Source organism: Chionomys nivalis, chromosome 6 (genome assembly GCF_950005125.1).
Source record: "Chionomys nivalis chromosome 6, mChiNiv1.1, whole genome shotgun sequence".
NCBI lineage: Eukaryota > Metazoa > Chordata > Mammalia > Rodentia > Cricetidae > Chionomys > Chionomys nivalis.
Window position 1 is genome coordinate 61,518,143 of NC_080091.1, and position 25,072 is coordinate 61,543,214.

At 35.5% G+C, this 25,072-nt stretch overlaps 1 protein-coding gene across 5 annotated transcripts in view; it reads left to right on the plus strand.

Moving 5' to 3' along the window:
* Pcdh7 (protocadherin 7) overlaps positions 1–24,257 on the plus strand; it is a 414,240-nt gene extending 389,983 nt beyond the window's left edge. For 3 of the 5 annotated variants that reach the window (XM_057771294.1, XM_057771292.1, XM_057771293.1), the window contains exon 3: positions 20,055–24,257. In XM_057771294.1, the coding sequence (XP_057627277.1) occupies positions 20,055–20,431 (377 nt within the window). In that variant the 3' untranslated portion in view covers positions 20,432–24,257. The remainder of the gene's footprint in view (positions 1–20,054) is intronic. The other 2 variants (XM_057771298.1, XM_057771295.1) reach the window with 2 other exon arrangements.
* The last annotated feature ends 815 nt before the right edge of the window (positions 24,258–25,072 follow it).

A 25,072-nucleotide genomic window follows, 5' to 3' on the forward strand; every position in this document is an offset into this window, starting at 1 on the left:
AGTGATTTAAAAGTGACAGTAAATCAAAAACAAGACAAAGCAAAAACACAGAAAAGCATCAACTCCATTTTAAAAATATGTTTTGAAGTTATAATATAATGAAAGTATTCCCACACTTTCCTTTCTTCTCTCCAATCCCTCCCACACACCCTTCTTGTTCTCTCTCTCTCTTTCTCTCTCTCTCTCGTTCTAGTTCTTGGCCTCTTTTTCTTGAATTGTTACATTCAGATCACATGTGTGCATGTACACATACACACACACCATAGCTACACACATATGTACATATTTATGTATGTAGATATATTCAGTGCTGACCTTTGGTATTGAGTACCAATTTACAAATATTGTTCATTTTGTGTTGACCAATTTTTGTTGAGTATGGGACCTGTCCTGGAGTATGGTTAGTATACCAAGTGTCACTCATTGTTGAAAACTCTTTCCCATCAGGTATTAGTAGCAAATAGCTTCTTCATTAGGACTCGGATCTTGTGTCTTGTGTTCACTTCCCCTTCTCCATGCGGGGATTTCGTCTGGCTTGAACTTGTGCAGGTCTTATTTATGCTGATTTTTTTAGTTTATATTTATTATTTCCCTTTCATTTTCTTTTTCTTGGGAGAGGAATAGAAATATGAAATTGAGTAGATAGTGATCTAGGAGGAGTTGGGGGAGGGGAAAGAATAAGATCAAAACATATTGCATAAAATATTTTAGCAAATAAAAAAACCCCAAACAACAATAAATCATTTTTCTTTAAATCTAAGTCTAGCCTTGCAAGACAGCAGCTAGACCTATGTGAATTGTAATGAGACTTCTCTGTCATTACAATGCTCAGATTGACTTTGAAAGGGAATTGAAAGCAGCACTGGGAACACTCCAAACCCTGTACTAATTTTAGGTCATTAGTTGCTCTTTCCTTGGAACATTAAACAATTCTCAAATAAGGTTTTGTTAATGTTGTCCTAAAATATATGCTGCTGCCTAGCCAACTTCCTTGGGAAGCTAATATATCATTTTTTCCAGTTTTAAAAAGGATTGTAGCAGAACACATGTTTAGTGTTAGTAGCTCCTCTTTTAAAGAGGGTTTAGCAGAGAAAGGTGGGGGCAGAATGAAATCCTGAGTAATGAGTAATTTTAAAAAACTGAGATGCTCTGACCTACTCTGAAACCCGTGATTTCTCTGCTGATGGCACAAATGAACCATGAGCACTGAAGATAGAGTAAGAAGGGACAGAAACTATTTATGGCTACATTTGGATATTCACGATCAAATGTTAAAATAAGACAAGACAGCCTGCACATCTAGATGTGTGCCTAGCAGACAGCGGCTGTTGACTCATTAATCTTTTTTTACCTGTTAGGATACTGCTGAAAGCTTTTGGCAATTAAGGGTAGATGCAAAATGTTCAAGTGCTTGGTGTCATTTATATACATGTTTTTCCTTAATGCTATTTTTGTTTCTTGCTAGGACCATGGTTTTCCATTAACCTGTCTACCATGGTGCAGTTTTAAATTCATTTCAGAGGCTTTATGTATTTCTCCATCTTTATAACAGGAAATGATTGATCAACTCACTCATGTTTTGTTATTTTTCATGCTGATGTTGAAATTTGCTCTAGAGTCGTTTTTAACTTTTCGTTGTAGCCTTATGTTCCAGCCTGCCCATTGATGTAAAATGAAGGGCACTGCTAGCTCTAACACAACTTCTGACAAATCAAACCAAGATTAACGTGTCATGTACCTCTAACCGCTGAGTGCCAATACTCATTATTAACAACATTTCCAAGCAAAACCAAACGGCTATAAGATTTTTTTTTGAAGTTTTGTTTTTCTGAATGTAATACTCCAAGTGGAGTCTCATTGCTTGTGCTCAAATCTTCTTGTGGCTCTCCTACTTATTTTATTTTCATTCTTCTCTCCTATCTTTCATTTCTTTTCCCTCTCTTCTTGCCTACCACCCTCTCCCTCTCCTGCTTTCTCTCTCCATTCCTACTTTCAATGTCTTTCTTTAGTTTTCTTCTCTAGTATCTCTTAAAATGTCACTAAACAATTATGCTGGGTTTCTTTCCAGATTTTTCCTTTTCATTTATTCTTGCTAAGATTCTTAATTATACATTCTTTATTTCCTATCTTTTCACTGAAAATCCCACACAATAGAAGGATTAATATATAAGAAAACCAGAAATCATTCTTACTTTCTTTCTCTCTTCTGCCTATCTTTTCTTAAGAACATATTTACTATATGTAAATCTAAGAATCTGAGGAGTGGAATCATGTTTACTCTTCACATTGTCTCTATAAAAGAGTGGGAGGTAAATGGTTAAGCAGGGTTAATCAACTTGTGTACGCCTAGATGTGATTGATAGAATTGGAGAAACAGGTGTATCTATTCCAGGGACCACAGTTGAGCTCAAACCTTAAAACTCTTGCCCTGTAAAATTGGTTTTAGACAAATAACTTATCACATGTATCTTATTTGGGGAAATGGGAACAATGCACACTAGTATTTTTCTACAATAAAAAGAGCTCCCACTGTATGGCAGGAACTGAAGACTCAACGCATATAGCTTATAGATTAACATACAGGGTCTTCTGTTTGTACAAGCTGTCCTTACTTGTTTCAGGGACAAATGTGTGCCACTCATAATGACAACCGAGCTATTTCTCTCAACGAAGGTGGCTGTGCTAAATATACTTGGCACATGGTCACTGTTCAAAGGTCATGTGTCAATGTCCAAAAGACATACCAGATATTTGGTGTATATTTAGAATTTTCTTCATTATCATGCACAGGGGCTGGAGGAAAGAAAAGGGCTTTTTCATCATTAAGCCATTTAGATTAAATAAAATGCTCATTTATGATACAATAAGTACAAGAAATCACTATGAATTTGTAGGTTAGTATTGTTTTAAATAAAAGGATAACATTAGAAAAGGAGAAAAATGATGTACAACATCATTGGATATAATATTAGCTACAAAGAAGTAAATTAGACAGGCAATCACAATTACATTGTTTTTTAAAGTACTTAAATCTTCAAGAATAATTAGGGCTGACATCTTTTTTATGCTGATAACCAGTGGTTTGCAGCAAACAACAACATTTTAATCCATGAATGCTTGGCTATCTAAGACATTTCATTTTTGTGGCAGTTTTATATCCAGTATCTTTTAAAATCCAGTCATAAAAATACATTTAATGGCTGGAAATTTGGAGTTATTGTTATCTTTTAACAGATAGATAGACAGACAGATAGACAGACAGACAGACAGATGATAGATAGATAGATAGATAGATAGATAGATAGATAGATAGATAGATAGATAGAAAAAAAAAGTACTGCCAGTCCTAAAAAGAACTTCAGTAACATTGAGCATTTTAAAATAACTGTCAGGGGTGGGAGAAGATACATTTCTAATACAAATTAATTTTTTTTAGGTTCCTCTATCTTAGCTTAAAATAACCTAATTAAATATGATGGTAGTAGCTTTGTGGATTAGTCTGGAAAGAATTCCATTTCCGAGGAAGAAGAAAACATATGTGGATCATTTTAGTTACCTACAAGACAACAAATTTGATTATATCTTGCCTAGCAGGAAAGGTTCATAATGCTACGACTTGTTGGTTGGTAGCCCTGGGGTTAAGTATTCGATATTATCATCATTATATATTAATCGCTATCTTGCTAGACTTTTATTTTATGTTTCAAAAACAAAAGCATGTGAGATACTGACTGTTTTAGAATATGTCATGGCAAGTGTCTGGACACACTGTAAGGGGATATTTTATTTCACTGTTTTCGTCAAGCTCATGAATCATGTATAGCTGGTCACACTTCTCAGATCGTCTTAGACCGAATCTTGAACCTGACTGCAATTGTAAATGCATTTAATCATAGTCAATCCCCATGTGTTCTTTCGCAGCCGTGTAGATATATCATGGAGAGATAATTAGTCCTCGTTTTGAATGGACAACATTTTAAATAGCTAAATGACATCCTTTAATACATCCTAAAGGGCAAATGAATCCCTGAATGTTTTCATAGCTTTTATGCAGAGAAACAACTTCTACTTGACACTTACTTGAAGACAAGTTCATGTCAAGATGTTGTTTTTCTCTTTAAATCCATTCTCTTGCACTTAAGCTCTGCGTAACTGAGCACAGTTAACATGCAAAGCAGGAACCTGCTTCCTAACTTTTCCCCTCTTTGGAAGGTGATTGACTGCAGATTCACTAGGACTCTTTCTTCGCTACTTTCTATTCTGTTAAGGTTCTTTACATCAAATTCCATTATCAGAATGCTAAAACACTCATAGAGTTCACCTAAGGAGTGAGATTCTATTGTACTAAAGACAAACATTCTACTCAACTTCTTCATTTTTACCATCTTTTCCTTTCCAAATGCAACAAAATGGAATTGAGATTTAAGTTGCAAAAAGTATGATTTTAAGTTGTACAAAATAGTAATTATACAAAAATTGTTTCTTTGGAGGAAATGCGAGATTATATATGGTTAAATAGATGACAGAGTACTAATTATTATTTATATTCTTTGTTATTATATATCTGCAAGTAACAAAAGATTAAGTTTTCATTAACTTTGAACAGCTAGTAATTATAGCAATACGATGTCAACTGCCAGAAAAAATCATTAACATATGGAGGACTAATCTTCTAAATTAAATTATAATTCTTCTTCTAAGCAATTTGTCATATGCATTGTTAACATTTATTAATTAAATAACTAAAAATAAGCAAATTAACAGATGTTTTTCTCTCATTAAGTTTTCTAGGTATATTTTAAATGAATGTATTGGTCCCCACAAATTATATCACAAAGACATATACCTGTGACCATTCATTTGTCAATACTATTATTCCTCCAAAACGTGTAGATAAATTCAAAATTTTAAAATATTCGCCTCTTTCTTCAATTTTGTCCAAGAAAAAGAACATTGAGTAAAACCTATGTTTTAGTGACATAGACTAAATATCCATCCAAATATACAATCTGTGTGAAGAGGATACAGGAAATGAGAGAAAGCATTAGTTTTTGTAATAGCAGATCCCATGTTCAATGCCACTATATTAGGATCTTAATGCCATGTGCTTCACATTTCCTCATTCCTTTCTCAAAAAATTCCATTGGCTGGTAAGTGGCACAATGTGAACTCACATCATATGCCTGCATGCTTGCCACTCTAACTCACTGCTTCCTAGTGCTCTCTAGAAAGCTTGTGTTCCATTACAAAACCTGGGAAATAGTGAAGACATACATGTACTTGAAAGCACCAGTCCCATTTTCTCTAATTATGTTTTGGTATTTGTAGCTTTTCTCCATTCTTACAGATTATATTTTAGCTTCATGATTAGCAAAGATATATTCTTGAAAAACTAACCTTTGGACATTATCAAATAATTTGTTTCTTTTAGGGAGTTCAGCTCAAACCATGTCTTATATGTATTTTCTTCTACAAAGGCTATGTCATCCATACTTCCCAATTCAACCAGCTGAACTGTGTTCAGCACGTCTTGCATAGCCTCATACGTTGTTTTACTTTTTTCTTCTTCGGTTTGTTAAAACATGCACTTCTTTCACATCCAATTCACCAAGAGACATGGCTTCCTCCAAATTCAGTCATCCTAATACACTGAAGTTTACACACATGGCTTTGGTTTTCGTGGAATGACAAGAATTCAGAACCCCATAACTGAATATTCTTTCTAACATGTGGAATTAACTTAGATATATACCATGAAGATGAAACTTTTCCTTGGATGCACATGACTTTCACAAATAAAGGAGATGTAGAATCTTTACCAATATTATAATTTGGTCTCCTTATTTTGAAATGGATTGAAAGTTCTTGATCACATTCAAAGACAACTGACGTGCATCTGGGAGAGAAGAGTTTGAGTGAAAAAAGTTGAATTTAAGCAATATATCTCAGGTTTATGCTAGCACTGATAGCCCCCATATACACTTGTCTCCTTCTCACTTTTTCATCTCCTCAATCTCAGAACTTTCCCCATATTTCAAGCTAAGACATTAGCTATAATCTGCTCTCACCACTCTATTTGACAGGCAGGAACTGTGCTTTTCGCAGCTTTGGCCTCATGAAGAACAATGTAGAACTTCATTTCAGCTCCAAAAAAATAACTGTATTTTTCATATTCATAACCTAAGTTTATGTATGTTTCATTTTTGTGCTATTCATCGAAATGTTATAAAGTTGTAAGGAGCCAGATCTGAAGGCAGATTGTCTGAGTTTGTAGCCACCTTCCAACACTCAGCAGATGCAAGCTTGTGAGTAATTCACTCATTTCCTCTTCGCTTTCATTTCCTCATCTGTGACTGTAGGTGATAAACAATGAGTCACCTGTAAAGTTTTCAGAATCAGTCCTGACAAATCAGTATTTCCTGAACACAGGGATAAACATTCTGAAGAGTTTTGGAAACCCTAGTAGTGGGGTCTGTACTTGTGGAGCTTGTAAACTCTGTACCAGTATTATTCAATAAAATTTTACCTCATTCTATTCCATACTCCCTGCTGGGATTTTCTCTGAGTTCCTGCATCTTGCCACATATCTGAAATCCAGTAGCCACTGGCGTATTTGCTGAATAGCAAAAGCTGACAAGTTGGAAGGCAGAACTTGCCAGTGGTTTCCTTCTGATGTTCTTCAGCACTCACAGAGTATAAGCCAATGGTTAATACAGTGCACACAAATTCGAAGTGGGCCATTTAAATGAAAACTTGCAAAACATGTGCTTTGGTGAGTGTTTGTATTACTACAATACTTGCAGCTTTGTCTTTTGTTAATGTTGTTCTTTCTTACAGGATTGGTGTGTTTGAATTTCAAGAGATACATTGGCCAATCCTCAAAAAACTTATGAAAATGAAATCCCCCCCAGCCTGTCTTCTTTGCTGAAGTGCTACAGAATAGCCAGTGAAGCTAATTCATTGCACACATGGGAAAATCTGTTTACACCATGAAACCTATTTTCTTATGTGAGGCCAACTGCTGGCAAACTCAAAACTGAAAACATTGGCAAAAACAAAAATGCACACAAACACAAAAAGACTTAAATAAAAGCATGTAAGGCAGATGGCAAAGATGAATAGTTGATCGTCACTGTCTGTTAGCCCCACTGTACAGCCTTTGAATTGTTGCAGTACCATAATTTTGCCATGATTATCTGTGAAATTATGTTGACTATTAAGCTCTGATTCATGCTTTTCCTAAATCATCTTCAGGAGAGATGACATGCTAATTGTACTCTTGAATATTTTATACTATGAGTTTGTTAAGCATAGACAAGTTTTGCCAAAGAAAAAGCCCAAAAGTATATAATTTGACATTGTGACAGATTAATACTTAGTCATAAGAAAGGCAGTGCAATTAGATATCTTTAAATGTATTCTCCATCTTGCTGTCTATGTACCTTTAAGAAGGCACAGGAAGCCATCTCTTTCTAAAGGTTCTGTTGCCATCTGGCTGACTGAAGTAAACCAAAGTCTATCAGTGGATTTCAGTGGATTACGTGAAATCTCACTACAATTACACACAATGCTAGATCAGTGGATTTCAGTGGATTATGTGAAATCTCACTACAATACACAATGCTAGGAAATTGTCGTCTAAGGAAATACTTATCAATTCAGAATGTCTCAAGGTAGGAAGTGTATTTACAATAGACATCCTGAAATGACTATTGAGCATGTAAATGACTCTCACTTTTGGAGCTGCCTGAGTTATTTTTTAATGAAAATTTAGTCTCTGAAGTACAACTTTAAATAATAGCTAAAAGGGAAATTTCAAATGCAGGTAGCATCGTGTCCGTATTAAAAATATATTAGATTGTACTAAATGTCACATAATAGCATATAATTTATTTAAAATATCCAAGATTGCATATTGCTATTATATGTAGTCTTCTCTCTCTGCCTCTCTCTCTCTCTCTCTCTCTCTCTCTCTCTCTCTCTGTGTGTGTGTGTGTGTGTGTGTGTGTATGATACAGAGGATAGAACCTGTTCATGTACAGGCTAAGAAAGTACTTTACAGCTGAATAACACACCTACATCTTGATATGATTTAAGTGACAGAAACTAGGAACTTTGGGCTTTTCCATGTGATCTATAACCATAAATTCATATAGAATCAAATGCATACATACACACATTTGGGTACACACATGAAAAGTTTAAGTAAAATCATTACAAAACAGCATAAACTCTATATAAAGCTGGTTATAATTATTTCTATAGATTTAATACCAACTCTTTGTGGGTTATGATGTTCACTATGAAAAACAGATCGAAAAAAAATCTGTCTATGATCCATCAAGTTGTTCCCCTAGAGCGAAAGCAATTTATCCAAAGGAATAAGGATGGTGCATTGTTGATAATAACTGTGTTAAGTGTTTAGCTTTATAGTAAATTCTGTTTCCCTGGTTTATCCTTATCAGAAATGCACAACTGTCAGTAAGAAGTCTTGATGACACTGACATAGCTACTGACCAATTAACACCTAAAAACTACTTAACAAGTTAATTCATGCTTATGCGTAGCGTTGAGACCACAGATAGGATTTTCCAATTGGGCTTGCTTGTAGTACCCCCTACCAGTGCCCCAAATAGCCCCCACCCCCTTGGCTGAGTAGCAAATATGAACTGTACAGTTTCAAATACATCTGTTGCTGTTTTCAACCAATCATATTGTTCCTTTGGAACGAGAATCTTATCCAGGATGATTTCATATATAAAACAGACCCTGTAAGAGGTTGTTAGGTAGGAGTGACTGGAGAAGTCCATCCAAGTCAGCCCATTTCATTCTAACAAGAAAAAGTCTCTTCAATTCACAATATAGCCAATGGCACTTTACTGAGGATGAGCCCATGTCATGATTACGATTCTTCCTAGGACCACCATAAAAACACCTAACATAAACTGTATCCCTTACATGACCCTCAATTCTTTCTAGATGCTTACTGAGCATGAAACTAGCCTGATGACAGCACCCAGGGTAGCACAGTTACATGATCCATTCTGCCCATAGGGAATTATACTTTACAAATGAAGTCACATGAATATTGGCAGATTTCATTATACTATGTTAAGTGATATGATGAAGACAGGACAAAAACAAAAGAATCAGAATGGAAATTATGTTAGCCAGAACAAAACCCCGAAGAAATAACTTGGAACTGCATATTAATGTTTCATGAATGGTAAGAAATAGAAGAAAAAAAAACTCATTAATGTCATGAAGTTATTAAAAGACACAAGGTTTATAGGAATGACGTCATTGGATCGGTCTGCTATGGTGGTAGGTGGGAAAACAAATGAAAGGAAAAAAGATGAAAAGTGTAGAGGAAGTTAGAATCCAGATCCAGTAGGGACGTCTGTGCTCAGTCTGGGCTCTCTAATGAAGCTTATGAAAGAAGTGTTAAAAGGGAGAAAGAGACATTTTACTCTAATTATTGTTCTTAAATGATCCCAAAGTCACACAAGTTCTATAAATGTCACCCATACTGGGCTGTACTACCTGCTTCTCTACAACTTAGTGGCAATGTGAACTTCTTTTCTAATTTTAAGAATCATGCTACCCAATTTTAGAACGGCTTAGTTATCACTGCTAAGAATCCCAGCAGCAAATAAAAGTAAAGTGTTGGGAAGGAAACCTTCAAGGTTACCCTTGAAAAGTTAGTTACTTGCATATTATTGGTCAGAATGAAATTTAACTATGTTGATTGATCCTTTGAAAATAATACAGGCAACTAGATAACAGAGCAAAGTTGACATTTTTAAGATTTTTAATTAGATTATATAACTTTAAGGTCACATGATTCAACACCCATATAATTTAAGTCAGTTTTCCTCTCCATTTTGTTCAGAATGTGGAATATGAACAGTCTTGCTTTTCTCCTCTTACAAGAGGAGCATTATAAATAGGTACAGGCTCCTGTGTGCTCTATGAAATTTACCACAAATTTTGGGTCTCAAAACAGTGGAAATCCTTTCTATTAGAATTAAGTAGATCAGGAGCTTTACAAAAAAAGTTACAAGGTTGAAATCGAGTCTCCTTTTTCTGTACTCAAGAAGATTATTTCTGTGTCTTTGTTAGTTCCTAGAGTATTCCCATGTTGTCTGGGTTGTAGTCTTAACTCCTGTCATCAGTGGAAACAATGCAGGTGGACTCCTTCTGTTTCATGTTACTCTGACATTGACATAATCTTCTACCTCCCACTTTCTCTCAAAACCCCACCCTCATGGTTATAATTTGGGTAATTGGACAATCCAATATAATTTCTCATCTTTATGGCTCTATATTAACAATTTTAAGGTTTTTTTTTTTTTTTGAAATCTTTTTTCCCATTCATTATGTTACCTGACTTATTCACAGGTTCCAGGGATCTTACTGTCAGCATTTATGGATGTGAGTATTTTGCCTACTCCAGAAGGATTGCTAGAGGGCACATGCACTGGAGTTTGCAATAAACCCACACAACTTTAGCAGGGTGAACTGAAAACATTATTGTGTGCCCAGAGCTTCTCTTTTCAAAGGCTTCAAAAAGGTGCAGCAATGCTATTCTAACACACTCAAAAGAAATAGGAAGTAAATAAAAGAAAACATTTCAACGAGAAGCAAAAATCAATGGAGCAAACTAATCTAGGGCTGCTTCATTGATTTCCACCCCTACCTTTAGCTGCTCATTGAGTTTTGTTAGCTGGTCAGCCGAGGTCATTTCTTCCCTTCCCCTTTGATTTCCTAACTGGACTCGCCGAGCTCTTCAACATTCTTGGTCCTAATCGTGATTGCCATTTGTAGTGTCAGCCGATCAACCTATTGACCAGAGTCAGGAGCCAGCATTCTAAGTGTTCTAAAAATCTCCCCATGAATGTTTACTCAGAACTCCATCTCTCGACAGTACGTCAGAACTCACTGTTTACTGGAAACTTTCTCAATGGTTGAAATCTCTTTCTCTCTAATTACAACCTCTTGTGGAATCTCTCACAAATATGCTGTTTTTACAGAAATTTCTAGTGAGATAAACTTTTCTGTGTGTTTAGGGAAACAGTCCAATAAACAACCCAAAGCAAAATGTTTGAGAGTATACCTGGGTAGAGCCCACAGCAATTAGAATAATTTATGGATTTTTCAAGATCACTATATGAAAAAGGAAAATGATTCAGCATCATGGATTTTGCTACTTTAGAAATTAAATTATTGAATAAATTCAAATTGCTATGATTTGCCCTTGTCCAAAACTAGTCTTACTACATTACAATTCTACTCTTTGCTTTTTTAATTTTTACTATGATGTGTTTTACAATTCTGTCAAAATTTTTGAAAAAAAAAACACGATTAAATTCTTTAATGTTATAGCCACTACTTCACCTCAATATAGTCACAAAGACCAAAATATCTTAAATCAATATTTAGCAAAAGTCACATTTATTTAGTTTCTGTATATTTAATAGAACCTTACATTGCATTATTATTCTCTGACTTCCTACTTCAAAAAATATTCCGCAATGATGAAGAGAAAATTAAAAAAAAAAATCTATGGCATGACTCTTTTTCAGTTTTCTTTCTTTTTACACATTTACTTATACAATAATATAACAATCTAGTGCAGTGTATTGTTTTGGAATCAAAGATAAGATTCCCACTGCCTTTAAGTATGGAACCCAGAGGTATTCAATAGAATCTCTATGAGCTATAAACCTCCATTCTTAAAGAAGCTTTATTTACTGTTGAGTATACATTCTGCAGCTTCCTGGACAGCAATAAGCAACTGACTAACCATCAGACTATAGAACTAATGAGGAAAATGGTTATGACAGCAGATGATAATCACCCAGTTGTCTTAAAACTCAGAAATTTCAGGCCATTAGTATAAAGTGATTATAATTGATACTTACTAATCTTTTAGTACCGCCCAAGTGACAATTTCTAAACAAACCGTTATAATGTAGCTAAAATAATAAAAAAGCTAACAACTTATAAATTTTTTTATTTAACCATTACTGACTTTGTTTAAAATCCCAGTATAACAAGAATGTATTTTGCTTTCCTGGAATAAGTGACTGATAATACAAGACCTTTATTTGAAGCAAACGATGAAGTTTAATTGTTGGAAAGAAATTTTTCAACTCAATAAACACATCCCAAAGCACTAATTCTCTGCTAAATAAAAACTCACAAATTATCGAGTCTTTTAGACTTGGGCATTTAAAATTTTAACTTAATCAATTCTGTTTTTTTTTAACCTCTTTGTATTTTTTTAAAATCTTTTCTTACTCAGAGACAGTTGCTACAGATAATTTCAATTATTTGAAACTAAGTTCCAAATTGTTATGATTTTCTTAACATTTGATTTTAATTCCAGTGGGTTGGGGAGAACTAAGTGACAAAGTACACCTTTTTTGCCCATCTATTATGATGTGGGATATAAATTGGTACTCTGACTTGTGTATTCTGAGCTGCAACTACTGTATGTAAGATTATATCTGCATGTTAGAGAAGGGAAAACTCTTAGTTTACAACAGATAAATGATGTCCATAAATCCTCAAGTAGATGAATTCCAGAAAGAATCCAAGAGATCAGAAGGAAAATCACAAGAGTGGAAAAATACACATACAAAATGATGGCCCCAAACTGTGTCTGCTCTCAGTGGGAGAAGGCAGTGGGAACTGGTGAAATAAATGTCATGGTTCCTTCATGGGTTTCAGAGCTTCAGCCCGTCCACAGAACTTCTCTCTACTCTTTACTCACTTCTTTTTATCGCCTGATCCTCTGCTACCTCTGATTTGGCCTGGATGAAGAGAGGATTCAAACAGAAGCCCTATCTGATGTCCCTTAACTGATCATAACCAAGCTGTCACCCTATTGTTTTCTGCTACTATGCTGTTTTCATGTGCCAACGAGCAGCTTCATATTTGTGTTGTTTCAGCAGGAATGCCTGAGATGAGTGTGTGGAACCATGGCTGTGTGAAGTGAAGCCACATTCAGAATGACAGTGCGCTAAACCTCAGGGCAGCAAATGCTTCTTGCAATACATTCAATTGCCATTTAACTGAGCTTAGCCTAAGGTACAAAGAAAAGTTGCTGATTCTTTCAAACATTTTTAGACATTTTAATATTGTCTAGACATGTCAGCACTGAATGAAAACACTCCAAGGTATAGCACAGTGAATTTCTGTAATTAAAGCAGCCAAGTTTGGAAGAGTTTATGAGCGAGCCCTCTGTTTGAACTTCTTAATTAAATATGATTATATCTCTGAACATTTTCTCTGAAAACAATGTATCTGGAGTAATAATGGCCAAATTTTATCTATGAAGGAGACATGAATGAGGAAGGAAGCATCGCTTGGGAGCAGTTAATATATTATAGGCAGCATGGTTGGCTCATCTGTGTTTTTTATTTATGTGATCTAATTCTGCCTCCTCCCACCCCCACCTTCCATCTCTAAACAAACAAGTTAGTGCTTCAAACAACACAGACTTCCTGCTGCTCCTGATTCAGGAGTTGGCATCTCTGTTTGCCTGTTGGCTTTTGCCTGACTAGTCTATGAGCTACACTCAGCCACTTTGCTGCCTGGGGGATGGGTTTACTGAGACAGCTTTGACAGTCAGAGTTCTTTCTCCAGTGGCAATCATCTTTAGAGAGGACAAATGAGACTTTCTTTTCTGATGGTGGCTCCAGATCTCTTGGAGCAGTTGCAAGTGCTGCCAGGCCTCTAGAAGGCCATGCTGGGGACAGCACAGCATCTTTTTTGCCTTTAGTTGTCAGCACGACCCTGGTTTTAGAAACGACACCTTTGTAGCAGGAGCTATTATGAGACATTAAAGAGGTGTGTACAGAGAGATTAGAGGAATAGATGGGCTTTAATGTCTCATTTGGTCCAATTATGTCCATTTATCCGAAAGTCAGCAAAGTTTAGGATGAGTAGCCTTTTTGTCTTATCCCTTTGATATCAGAAAGGTACACTGTATTTTAGGTATTAATCCTGTTTTTATTGTCTTGGCCATAATTATAACCTCTGAGTCTTAGGTTCATTTGTTGCTTATTTGACAAATTTTTAAGTAAACGATGAGCTACATTGTGCTTTCCAAAATAAGAACAGCAGCAAGCCTTTAAAGACAGTGACAGCCATTGAGGTGAAGTTTGTATTGCAAAGTTAGCTCCATTTAACTATTAGTACTTATTTTTTAGAAAACCACAGTGAGAAATGCATAAATTTTCAGAGAAGAACTGGCAGGTTTAATTCTCAAGTGAGTCTTGATGAGCTAAGGTTTTTAAGCTTGGTAGTAGGCATCTTCACCTACTAAGTCATTTTGCTGGTCTCACTTGTTTAAATAATTAAGCATAATATAACACCATCTAGTTGCCAAATTTCAGTAGAATTTAAAGATGCTTTTAGAAGAACATAGCATTTTCATTTTCTGGAACTCAAGAACAAGATGTCTTTAAACTAACAAAAAAGAGGAAAAGGTGTCAACACATTTTCTGTAGAAAGAAGAAAGTACATTTCCCTTTCACAAAGTTTTGTAAAGAATATACAGAAACTTGATTTTAAAGATCAAAGTGGAGGATTGTCATGAATGTTTGAAATGTAAAACACTGTGGAACAATCCATTTATCTCATGGGGTGTGCAAATTAAGTAATTTGTAAGTAAAACAAATGATATGTACAGTTTAAAAAAATAAAGCCACACTAGGAAGATTTCAAAGTACAGTACAACATCTGCATGCTTTCGCTAGTGAATGGTAAGAACAGTGTCCTTAGTCCCAGTAAAGGACCTGAAATACAGTTGCCAGAATTCTGACAAGAGACATCATCACATACACGAACATCCATCTGCAAAACTTCCATCTACAATTGAATGAAGGAGTTCTCTGTGCTCTTCTAGTGTAATGATGGGTCAAATGCTGTAAGCAGGCATATGGAGACACTGAGTGTCTCTGTAAATCTTAGCTTTATTGTTGTTTCTAAATGTTGTACATATTATCTACCTGCCTTTCTTTTTTATTGTTTTTCTTAATGAAACTATTACATTACTTCCTCTTTTCCCTTTCTTCCTCCAGCTCTTCCAATGTATCCTTTAATTCTCTCTAAGATTCATGGTGTCTATTTCCTTAAATGTTGTTACATGCTGTGTGTGTGTGTGTGTCTGTGTGTCTCTGTGTTTACATATGTGTGTATATATTTACATATATGCATATATCTACGTATCGATGCTTGTGTGTATGGGTATGCACAATCTGTATAATGTTATTGATGTGCCCATGAATTCAGGGCTGAATATTTGCTAATGTATAAATGATTTGGGTGATTTTCATTGGGGAAGAGTAGTTCCCTGTTCTCAGCATTAATTATCTCTAGTGCTTTGTCTAGCATTGATGCAGCGTGAGATTTCCCCCTTTCACACTATCACCTCCACTGGAGTCTGTCGTTCTTGTTGAATTAGTTAAAGCAGCACCTTGAAGTCTCCGCCTGTGATCCCATACATCCTCCCTTCCTAGTAAGAATAAAAATCCTTTTGGAGAAAGAGCTTGACTTGTTAAATTAGTGTATGATTTTTTCCCTACTTTAGGAGATTTGCAGTTTCTTAAGTGTTTTAAGCCTTTCTTTGTACTAGGTAGTAAACAGTATGTGGCATCAGTTTTCTGTGCTATTTAGATACTTCTCTTTCTTAGGAGTCTTTCTCTTAGTGGTTTGGGTAGCAGCAATTGACCTCTAAATAACTCCTCTATTATATTTTAGAAAGAAGCAATGCGGTAAAGTGGAGAAACCACCCTAGAGTAAAAGTCAGAACACTTACCCTTTGACCTCACTATTCCATAGGTTTGACTCCTTACTTCATTTGCCCTCCTTGGCCTCCAGTTGAAGTGATAAGAAAATGGAGACTATGGGAAGGTACTTCCCATATTCCAATGCTTTTTTTTTTTTTTTTTTGGTTTTTCGAGGCAGGGTTTCTCTGTTGTTTTGGAGCCTGTCCTGGAACTAGCTCTTGTAGACCAGGCTGGTCTCGAACTCACAGAGATCCACCTGCCTCTGCCTCCCGAGTCCTGTTGAAACTGCTTTTGAGCAGGAAGTTAATTTTATGAAAGGCCTTTAGCTATTCAAACCAATGCAATCTCTCTAGTAAATTTTATAATTTTTTTTAAAATGGAGAGTTACATAAGTATTGTTAAGCAGGAGAGGACTTATTGAATACCATGCCTACTTCGGTTCTCCTTAATATTTCATAAAAATTAGGATTTGAGCTCAAAAAGTGAAAGCATTTTCCACCAAGGCTAAAGCCCTCAGTTTGGTTCCTAAGATCCACATCACAGGAGGAGAGAACCTACTCCTACATGTTGTTGTCCACTGATATGAGCAAGCATTCCATAATGTGCACACTTGTATAGACATAAATTAACACATGCATGTACACTAAATAAATAAATAGGCAGAAAAATGGGTAGGGAAAATATAAAATTCTAAGACCTTTAAACAGCTGCTTTATCTTGAAATCATATTTAGAGAATATTATGTTTCCAAATGGGACATTTTATGTTTCTATTAATGTATTACATGCTAACAAGATTTGCATTAGCTGTTTTCCATCTTTACTCTGTTGAAAATCATTAGAATAATACTGCATTAAAGATATAATAACTTTTTCAGATGTTAAAAAAGTGATTTTTGCTGTGTGGTAGTGGCACTTGCCTTTAACCCCAACACTCAGGATTCAGAGACAGGAAGGTCTCTAAACTTGACATCAACCTGGTCTACAGAGAGAGTTCTAGGAAACCCTGTCTTAAAAAGCAAAATACTTCTTTTAAAGGCTAAAAGGAGGTAATGGTTATAGAAAGTTGGCCCCCATAGTCCTACAGGATATTTTAAAAGCCTTTTATGGAAGAAAGAATTAATCTCAATGATCTTCAATGTTCCCATATAACTTTTTTTAAATTATAATAATAATATATGCCTGCATCATTGAAATAAGAAAACATATAATCACAGAGAACTACTGTTATACTCATCAATTCCCTTAATAAATTGCTTCATAATACAAATTGCGTGGATTAATCATTGGCATTGCTTTTGGAGATTTATTTCAGTCATCAGGATGGAAAGTTTTGATTGCTCCTGATGACTCCCTTGTAGTTGTTCTTGATTATTTCCTAAATTTGATGCCAAACAGTGCAACATGTCTCAGCCAATTAGGCTTGTCAACACCACTGTGGTCCCCAATCATGTGCTTGACTTTGGAATTGACAGGAGGTTCTTATTAGAAGTAGTGCTTTTTGGATAGAGAAGTGGCAGCTTGCAAATAGACTGAAATAGACTGTGGTGGGGGAATGTACAATCCCTGTCATTAAAAGTGGTGAGAAGAAAACATTTTTAGTAGGAAATACTCTTGATTGTGAAGTAAGGACAGAGGGGAAGATTGAATACTTCATGAGTAGATGATTAAAAAATGAATCAAATTCAAATGAATTAAATCCTTTAGTACTTACATACAATTTACCAGAGTGATAAGAAGAGTGTTGGAATATCAGCATACCTGTTCAGTCTCTTCTAAATATATCTCAAAAAAAGGGCAGTTAATTTAAAACTAGAAATAAAGATTTCTACAAAGCAGCTTGCTACAGAGCCCATTATGTATGTAAAGAAACAGGATGGAATGATAGAAAACAAGTTGGTGTCATTTCAACTGGGAATAACCACCTCTTCCATGAAGATATTTCCCGTTTCAATAACTAAGTGCCAGTGTTCTTATGTATGCTGGATAAATACTATAAGGTGGTGTAGGAGGGTCTTCTTTCTATGTGTTGCTTTCATTGGTCGAATAAAGAAACTGCCTAGGCCTTTTGAGAGGGGAGAACTTAGATAGGCGGGGAAGACAAGACTGGATGCTGGGAGGAAGAAGGCAGTGTGGCAAACACCATGGCTCTCCTCTCTGAGACGGACCCCGGTTAGTCTCATGCCAGTAAGCCACAGTAAAGTGGCTATACAGATTATTAGAAATGGGTTGAATCAAGATGTGAGAATTAGCCAATAAGAGGCTAGAACTAATGGTCCAGGCAGTTTTTAATGAATACACTTCCGTGTAATTATTTTTGGATTAAGTTAGTCCAGCGGCCAGCAGCCAGGCGGGATGAAAAGCGTTCCGCTCCTCCTCTATTACAACAATAAGGAGAAAAAGTGCTTTGAATTTCTGAAAGACGCGAGGAAAATAAATGCTTGGAGTGATAAAATAGAGATGATCAAATTATTTTTTATTCAAAGTATGTATGTCAATCAAGATAGGTTTTATATCTTCACAGATTTTATATTCCCTATATAAATCAAATGGATTACAAAATCATATCAAAAAAAGCATTGGCTTTTGTTTGTTTTATTTTCTTAAGAGATGATGCAGCAAACGGGTTCAGCATTTAAAAAGTAACGAAGGTGTGTGTGTGTGTGTGGTGGTATGTGGTGTGTGTGTGTGGTGGTGGTATGATGTGGTGTGTCTGCATGTTATAATTGTTTTCACTTGTGTGCCTGGTACCCAAGAAGACCAGAAGAGGGCATCAGATTCCTAAGAACTGGAGTTACAGTTTGTGAGTTACTGTGTGGATGCTAGAAACAGAATCCAAGTCTTCTAAAGGGTAGCCAGTGCTCCTAACTGCTAACCAGTCTCTCTAACTTACCCACCTTTACTTCATTGGACTCTTAAGAAATTTATGCACCCAGAATTCAACTTGAAGTATGAATACTTTCAATGAATATCTGTCAGTAAGCCATCTATAAAGGAAAATAATATAAACAAATGATTGAATAGTTATGGCATATAGTAAAATAAAACTTAAAAAATGCTGAGAATCATATAAACAACTTTGTCATTTTAAACCTAAACTACGTGGGATTATGAATATTCTACTATTTATAAGTATACATCTTGGAGTCAGAATTGGTTTATTTTAAAGTCCAATTATAATAAGTCAATACCCATTATGATATTCATTGGGGTGATATCATATTGTGCTTTTATGAGTAATAAATAAAACTATGAAATGCATTAAATTAAAACCTACAAGTTACTGTTTCAGAATCTGCTGTGGTAGAGCAAATTTTTGTCTCTTTATCTCTCTAAAAATTAGCAAAAGTCAGTAAGTAGATTTTTAATTCTAAGAAAGTGTTTAATCACACATCACGATTTTATCCATGCATACTATAACTGCAATATTTAATTGCAATCTCTAAGAACTCTGTAGAAATGACTTAGGTGTTGGGAAATGGAAGAAATTTCCCATTCCTTTGATAAACAACATTAATTAGAAACATATGCCCTTCCATCAATCATTTCTGAATGTAACCACACTTATTCAATACATTATATTCCAGATTTCCATTCAGCAAGTTCATTTGTAAATGTATTTCCAAGTAACACACAGACACTGTCTTCCCACACACATTAGGTCATCTGTCATGGTGGTAGGGGATGGAGGGTGGTGGGATTGGACTTGGGGTGCTATTGCTAATGTACTCACAACTGTAACCTGCTTGTACTTTGCTTTTGAACTTAGTATCATTTAATGTACTTTCCGTTTAGGTTTTACTTCTCAGTCACCTTTGTGTCTTAGAATTTATTTTAAGTATAAGGTTCTGCCTATTTGCGTATTCTATGAATAATGCATAAGTGAATCCAATTGACAACAGCAGACTGTTTATGGGAGAACTTATAGATACAGAAAATTATGTTTTAGGATTTAATAATTTTTCTTGTTTATGTGAAAAATTAAAATCCATTGAAATATATATATTCACTTAGCACTTGAGAATATCTGCATGCCTTAACAATATACCAAATGAATATATAACTGCTTATTTTACATACACAAATTATCATTTCTCCATTTCTCTCTTCCATAGTACTTATTTTTTGCAAAACCTTATCTTTACTATACATGAAATAAGTACTGTTCTCTGGAGTAATGAGTAGCAGGCTCATATGCCACAGGAAACCCTGTTGACGCATGTCTAACACTGATGTTTTTCTTCTTGTCTTTCAGATTCAAGGCCTCTTCCAGATGTAGCTCTGACTGGCAAGTGCACCCGTGAATGTGATGAGTATGGCCACTCAGACTCCTGCTGGATGCCAGTGCGCACTTCCCCTGAGAGGAAGAAGAGCCAGCCCAAACTCTCCACTTTCATGCCTGTCGATGAACGAGGAAGCCAGGAAAAGCTGGCCAATGGCGAAGCCGCCATCATGGGTGACCGCAACAGAAACCTCCTGAACAAAAAGTTGACCTCATCCTACGAGACCTTCAGTGCAGCTAGTTTCAGCAAAAGTGAGGAAGCTAACCCTGAGGATATCCCTTTAACAAAAACAGGGGAATATAAGCCATCTCCTGTCAACACTCTCACTAGAAGAGAAGTTTACCTGTAGGCTGTCGAGGAGCGACAGCAAAGTTCTTTTCATGTATGAGGAGAGTTAAGGGCAAAAACATGACAAAGTAAAACCATTTAATCACAAGGAGGGGGCTACCAAAGAGACAAAGCTTTCCTGCCACTTTCGCCTCCAAATCAGGCCTTTACTGACATAGTTTGCCTGATGACAATGTACAAAGTAGAATCCATTCTTGTCACTTGCATGTCTACACCCTTCACTGATCCCCAACATCTACTCTCTTTTTCCTACCCCTACCCCCTCAAACCCAAATAACAACAACAACAACAAAAAGATGATTGCAAGTTCTTTTCATGGTAACAAGTCTGATTAGCAGAACACAGCACACCCTCATTATCCCCAATCTGAAGCATGATTTTGGTCACTTTGATTTATTTGAGTGTCATCTGACTGACTAATAAAGGACCGGTGAAAATATACTTCAGACATGAGATTACCAATTTATTATTGTTAACGTCAGACCTTTGGAATTTGTAATAATCCATTTAATGGTGCAGTCTTTATACAGGGGACCTTTTGAAGAAGTTGTTTAGGAAGACTACAGCTTTAATTATTAAATAGACATTAAGAGCAAAGTCAAACTCAGTGGGAGAATGCAGTCCCAAGATGCCATGCGCTGTTATTATTTTCAGGTCAAGGGCATCAACTTCTTTTCCATACATTCACAGATTATACTCACCCAGTCTTGACACATCAATTACATGAATTATGACTTGTAAAATATGTTTTGGAATAGAATCACTAATGAATGAACTTGAACTATCATGTCATTATGAGGCCAAAGATCACATGGCAGATCAGGGAAGTAATGAGGTTGATTTGGTCTTGACATAGAACTCCACTAGACAACAGAAGCAACAGTCTCCATGTAGACACAGATACACTCAGATATTAACCTGTTTTATATTAACTCTTTTCCCAGAAAAGAGTCTCATTTGAAAATGCATTTTAGTTGAATGCTCAGAAAATTAAAGAACGAATGAAACACATGTTTAGTATGACAGGCAACTGATCAAAGCCCAAGTCTAGCCTCATATGATACTGTCAGGGAAGGTTCTACTTTTTAAAGTCATATTGATGCATAGTGAGATATGGAAAGACACACTGGGAATTTGCTTTTAGGAGGTCTCCTATTGTCGTTTTAGGATCCCAGCTTTTCTTAATGATCCTATTATCATTTCTAAATAATTGCATTTTTTCACTTGGTCAGAATAGAAGTGCATTAATTTCTAATTCTGTGCAATACAGAAACATTTTGAGACAACATTTAAATAATATAACCCCTTAATTGACTTTGATTAGAATATTATTTGATATGCACCTTAAGCAATCTCTGAACATGAAAGAATGAGTCCTGGACAGTAATATTTATCATAATATATGCACCTCAAATTTGTCAAATATATAGATTTGTCAAGGGATACAGAATATGCAGATTTTGAGATCTTTGCTCTATGCAAGATGGTTTTTAAAAACTGAAATTTGAGCTGGGACATTCAGAAGAAAGTGACAATCCATGGGAAGAATAGGGGATGACAGGTAAAGAGAACAAATGTTCTCATCACTGAATGTTGGTACCTTGGAAAAGGCATAGCCTTGAGGACTTTCTACAAAACTGTAGAGACACTGTAGCTTTGGGTAGTTTCATGCTTTGCAGAAATTCTTAGACTATAAGGTGAAGAAACCTAGGCTATAGGTTAATAATTCACAGTAGGTCCTCAAAACACTTATCTTTGAGGGATATTTCTCTGGTGGGTCTTTTGGGATCATTTCCTTATGCTCTTTCTTAAGTGGAATTTTTCTTTTGATGTTAGTTTATGTATAATAGGTAGAATGAAACAAGATGTAATTGAGATAAAAACATTGGACTAAAATATCAATAATTGAACATGCTTATGTTTGGTTATGATTTACTCTATGGAAAGATGAAATTTTAGAACTTTGTTAGAAAACTGCATTCAAGCAGTTCTGCCTTGTATAATCTGTAAGTACCTATTAAGACAAAATACTTCTAAAGATACTTATGAAAATGTATACATATTTTTCTTGCACGTTACAAAGGAAATAGTTGCATAACACTGATGTTCAACACTTTTTTATATGCATATTTCTTTCTTTCATGGGACACTTGAAACCACTAGATAGCTCATTTCACTCTTTAAATCCTTTGGTTGTCTATTAAGCTAATACAGGTCACACTGGACCTACAGATTTATTCAATCCACATTCCACAATGATGTTTGCACCACATGCCAGGCAGCCATGTCATTGTCATTTAACGTGTGAACCTCTCTTTAGAACTAAAATGGATGTGAAAGAATAAAATTCAGTGTACTGTAAGTATTTGAAGTAATTCTAGTAGAATTAGTTATCATAACATGTTTATTATATAATGAGCTGGCATGACACAGAAATATATTTTGTGTTTGTATGACTTTTATTTTGAATAGGTTAAATCTGGTGCCACTCCATATATAGAGTGCTTTTGAAAAAAAAAAATAAAAACAAAAAAATAAATAAATGAGTGAATGCAAAATAAGCAACTGTGCCTTTTATACCTCTTGTTATGGTAAAAAAAAACAAACAAAACAAATGGTTGTTGGGTTTGGATAATGAGGGGAAAGGGGCTATTCCCAACTTTTTTGATCCTGTATATTTATCCATGTTTATTTTCTGAGAATAAATAATATATTAAAAATTTGCCTTTTGACAAACTCGGATAATAGACCAGTCTTAAATATTGTTCATTCATAAGATAGGATTCAGGCATTAATATGGGGCTGCTTAAATCTCACCGGACAATGAAATCATTGGTTATACAATCACATAGGGAAGTGTTACCAGGGGTGAAATGAGTCCATTTTGCAAGGTAGAATATTGATTTAGAAATCTTATTTTTTCATTTTTTTTAGGTGTTCTTTAATTTTGGGTAGTACAGTATATAAACTCTCTTTGTTTTCTGTACACAGACTCTCAAGTGGACTTCTGCATGATTATACATTAGGACACACTTACAAATTGAATAACTGTAAAAACGTATGTGTATTTAAATGTCTGCAGCATCTGTTTAAAGTCGACTGCTCTGTCTGAATCTCCAGATACTATTGTTGTCTGATTTTTTGACTGGCCTGTTGCCTGAGTTTTAAAAACAAATGAGGCATTATTTTTATGAGAGGAAGAACTAAGGTGGAACACAAGATGTGTGCCTGAAGGGCTACCCTGGGGAGGCCGGGTAAGAGGAAAATACAAAAGGAAACACACAGGCCAGAGAGAAATTGCCAGGAATCAAACAGCCATCTTAAAACAGCTGAGAGAAATCTTAAGACCTATGACATTTCAAATGATAGGTTATGTTGGTCATAAATAAATAGCTGCATCCTTAATATAATAAATAGGAGAAAAGTTCATCAGGAATATGAGAAAACTTGTGGGTGGTGACCCAGGCGTGGTGTGTGTGACATCTGGATGCAGCCTCATTCGTTCAGCTACCTAGGGTTTACTTTCAGACTACTGTCTTACGTTTTAAAGCACTTGCATTCTGTGTGGTACGATCTGTTTGTAATGTTAATCACTGACTATTGTTCTGCTACCTGGATGTTGATAGTGAAGCTGAGAACAATTAATCATCATTGATTATGTCACTATGCACGCGACTTTGCTAAACATGGCGAAATGTATTAAACACTCGTCCAACTATTTATGAAATCCTTTACATAATTTAATTTGCTTTTGTACAGTTTTATGTAAATAAATTGCTTGTCATTTTTGTCTTTACAAATTAAAATATAACATGATCAAATGGTTTCATGTTTGTAAGTGTGCTTCTCTGTTGACAGTTAATTCCGTTTTGACTGGAAAAACGTGAATGACTAGCTAGGTCATTTTGATTTAGTATGGATTGCTTTCTGTTAGCTTTAGGTAAAGCAAGTCAGATGATGGGATAACTGAACCCTGTGTCAGGGGCTCTTGGCAGGTGTCAGACATAGAAATACACCATTAAGAGGTAAGAATAAAACTTGGTTCAGATTGACTTTGTCAACATGGATCAAACCTTCTAGAAGGTCTGATACCAGGCGATTAATTCTCAGCACATTTAAATACAATACAATTTGGGAGAAAAAAAATGGAAAAACATGGGACATTAAAAAAAAGAAATCCAGGTGGAATACAATCCCAGGAACACAAGAAAGCATAATTACATTGAAACCTAACTCAGGGCATATGTCATTTCTTCCAAGAATTTGGCCTAACTGTCTTAGTTTAAGGGTGTAATGAAAAATCTGGCCTGGTCTTTGTCACACAGATGTCATACAGGTCATTCGTTTTGGCTACTAGCCACCTCTAGTCCTGGTTGTAGGAATTTGAGGGAGCTTCCTGGCTACACAGGTGACATAAGGGTCATGAGCTGTTAGCTACCTTTGCTCCTGATTGTGAGAGCCTTGGGAGCCTCTGGCTGTAAAGGTCATTATATTACCAGTCACCTCTGGTTCTGATTGTAATAGCTTGTTATGGCCTAGTCCAAAAGATAATATACATCACTAATCTATTAATAACTTCCAATTTCCAGTTTTCTGGACGGAAGAACGGGTTTCAAGTCCATTCCTTTGAGAGGACATTGCT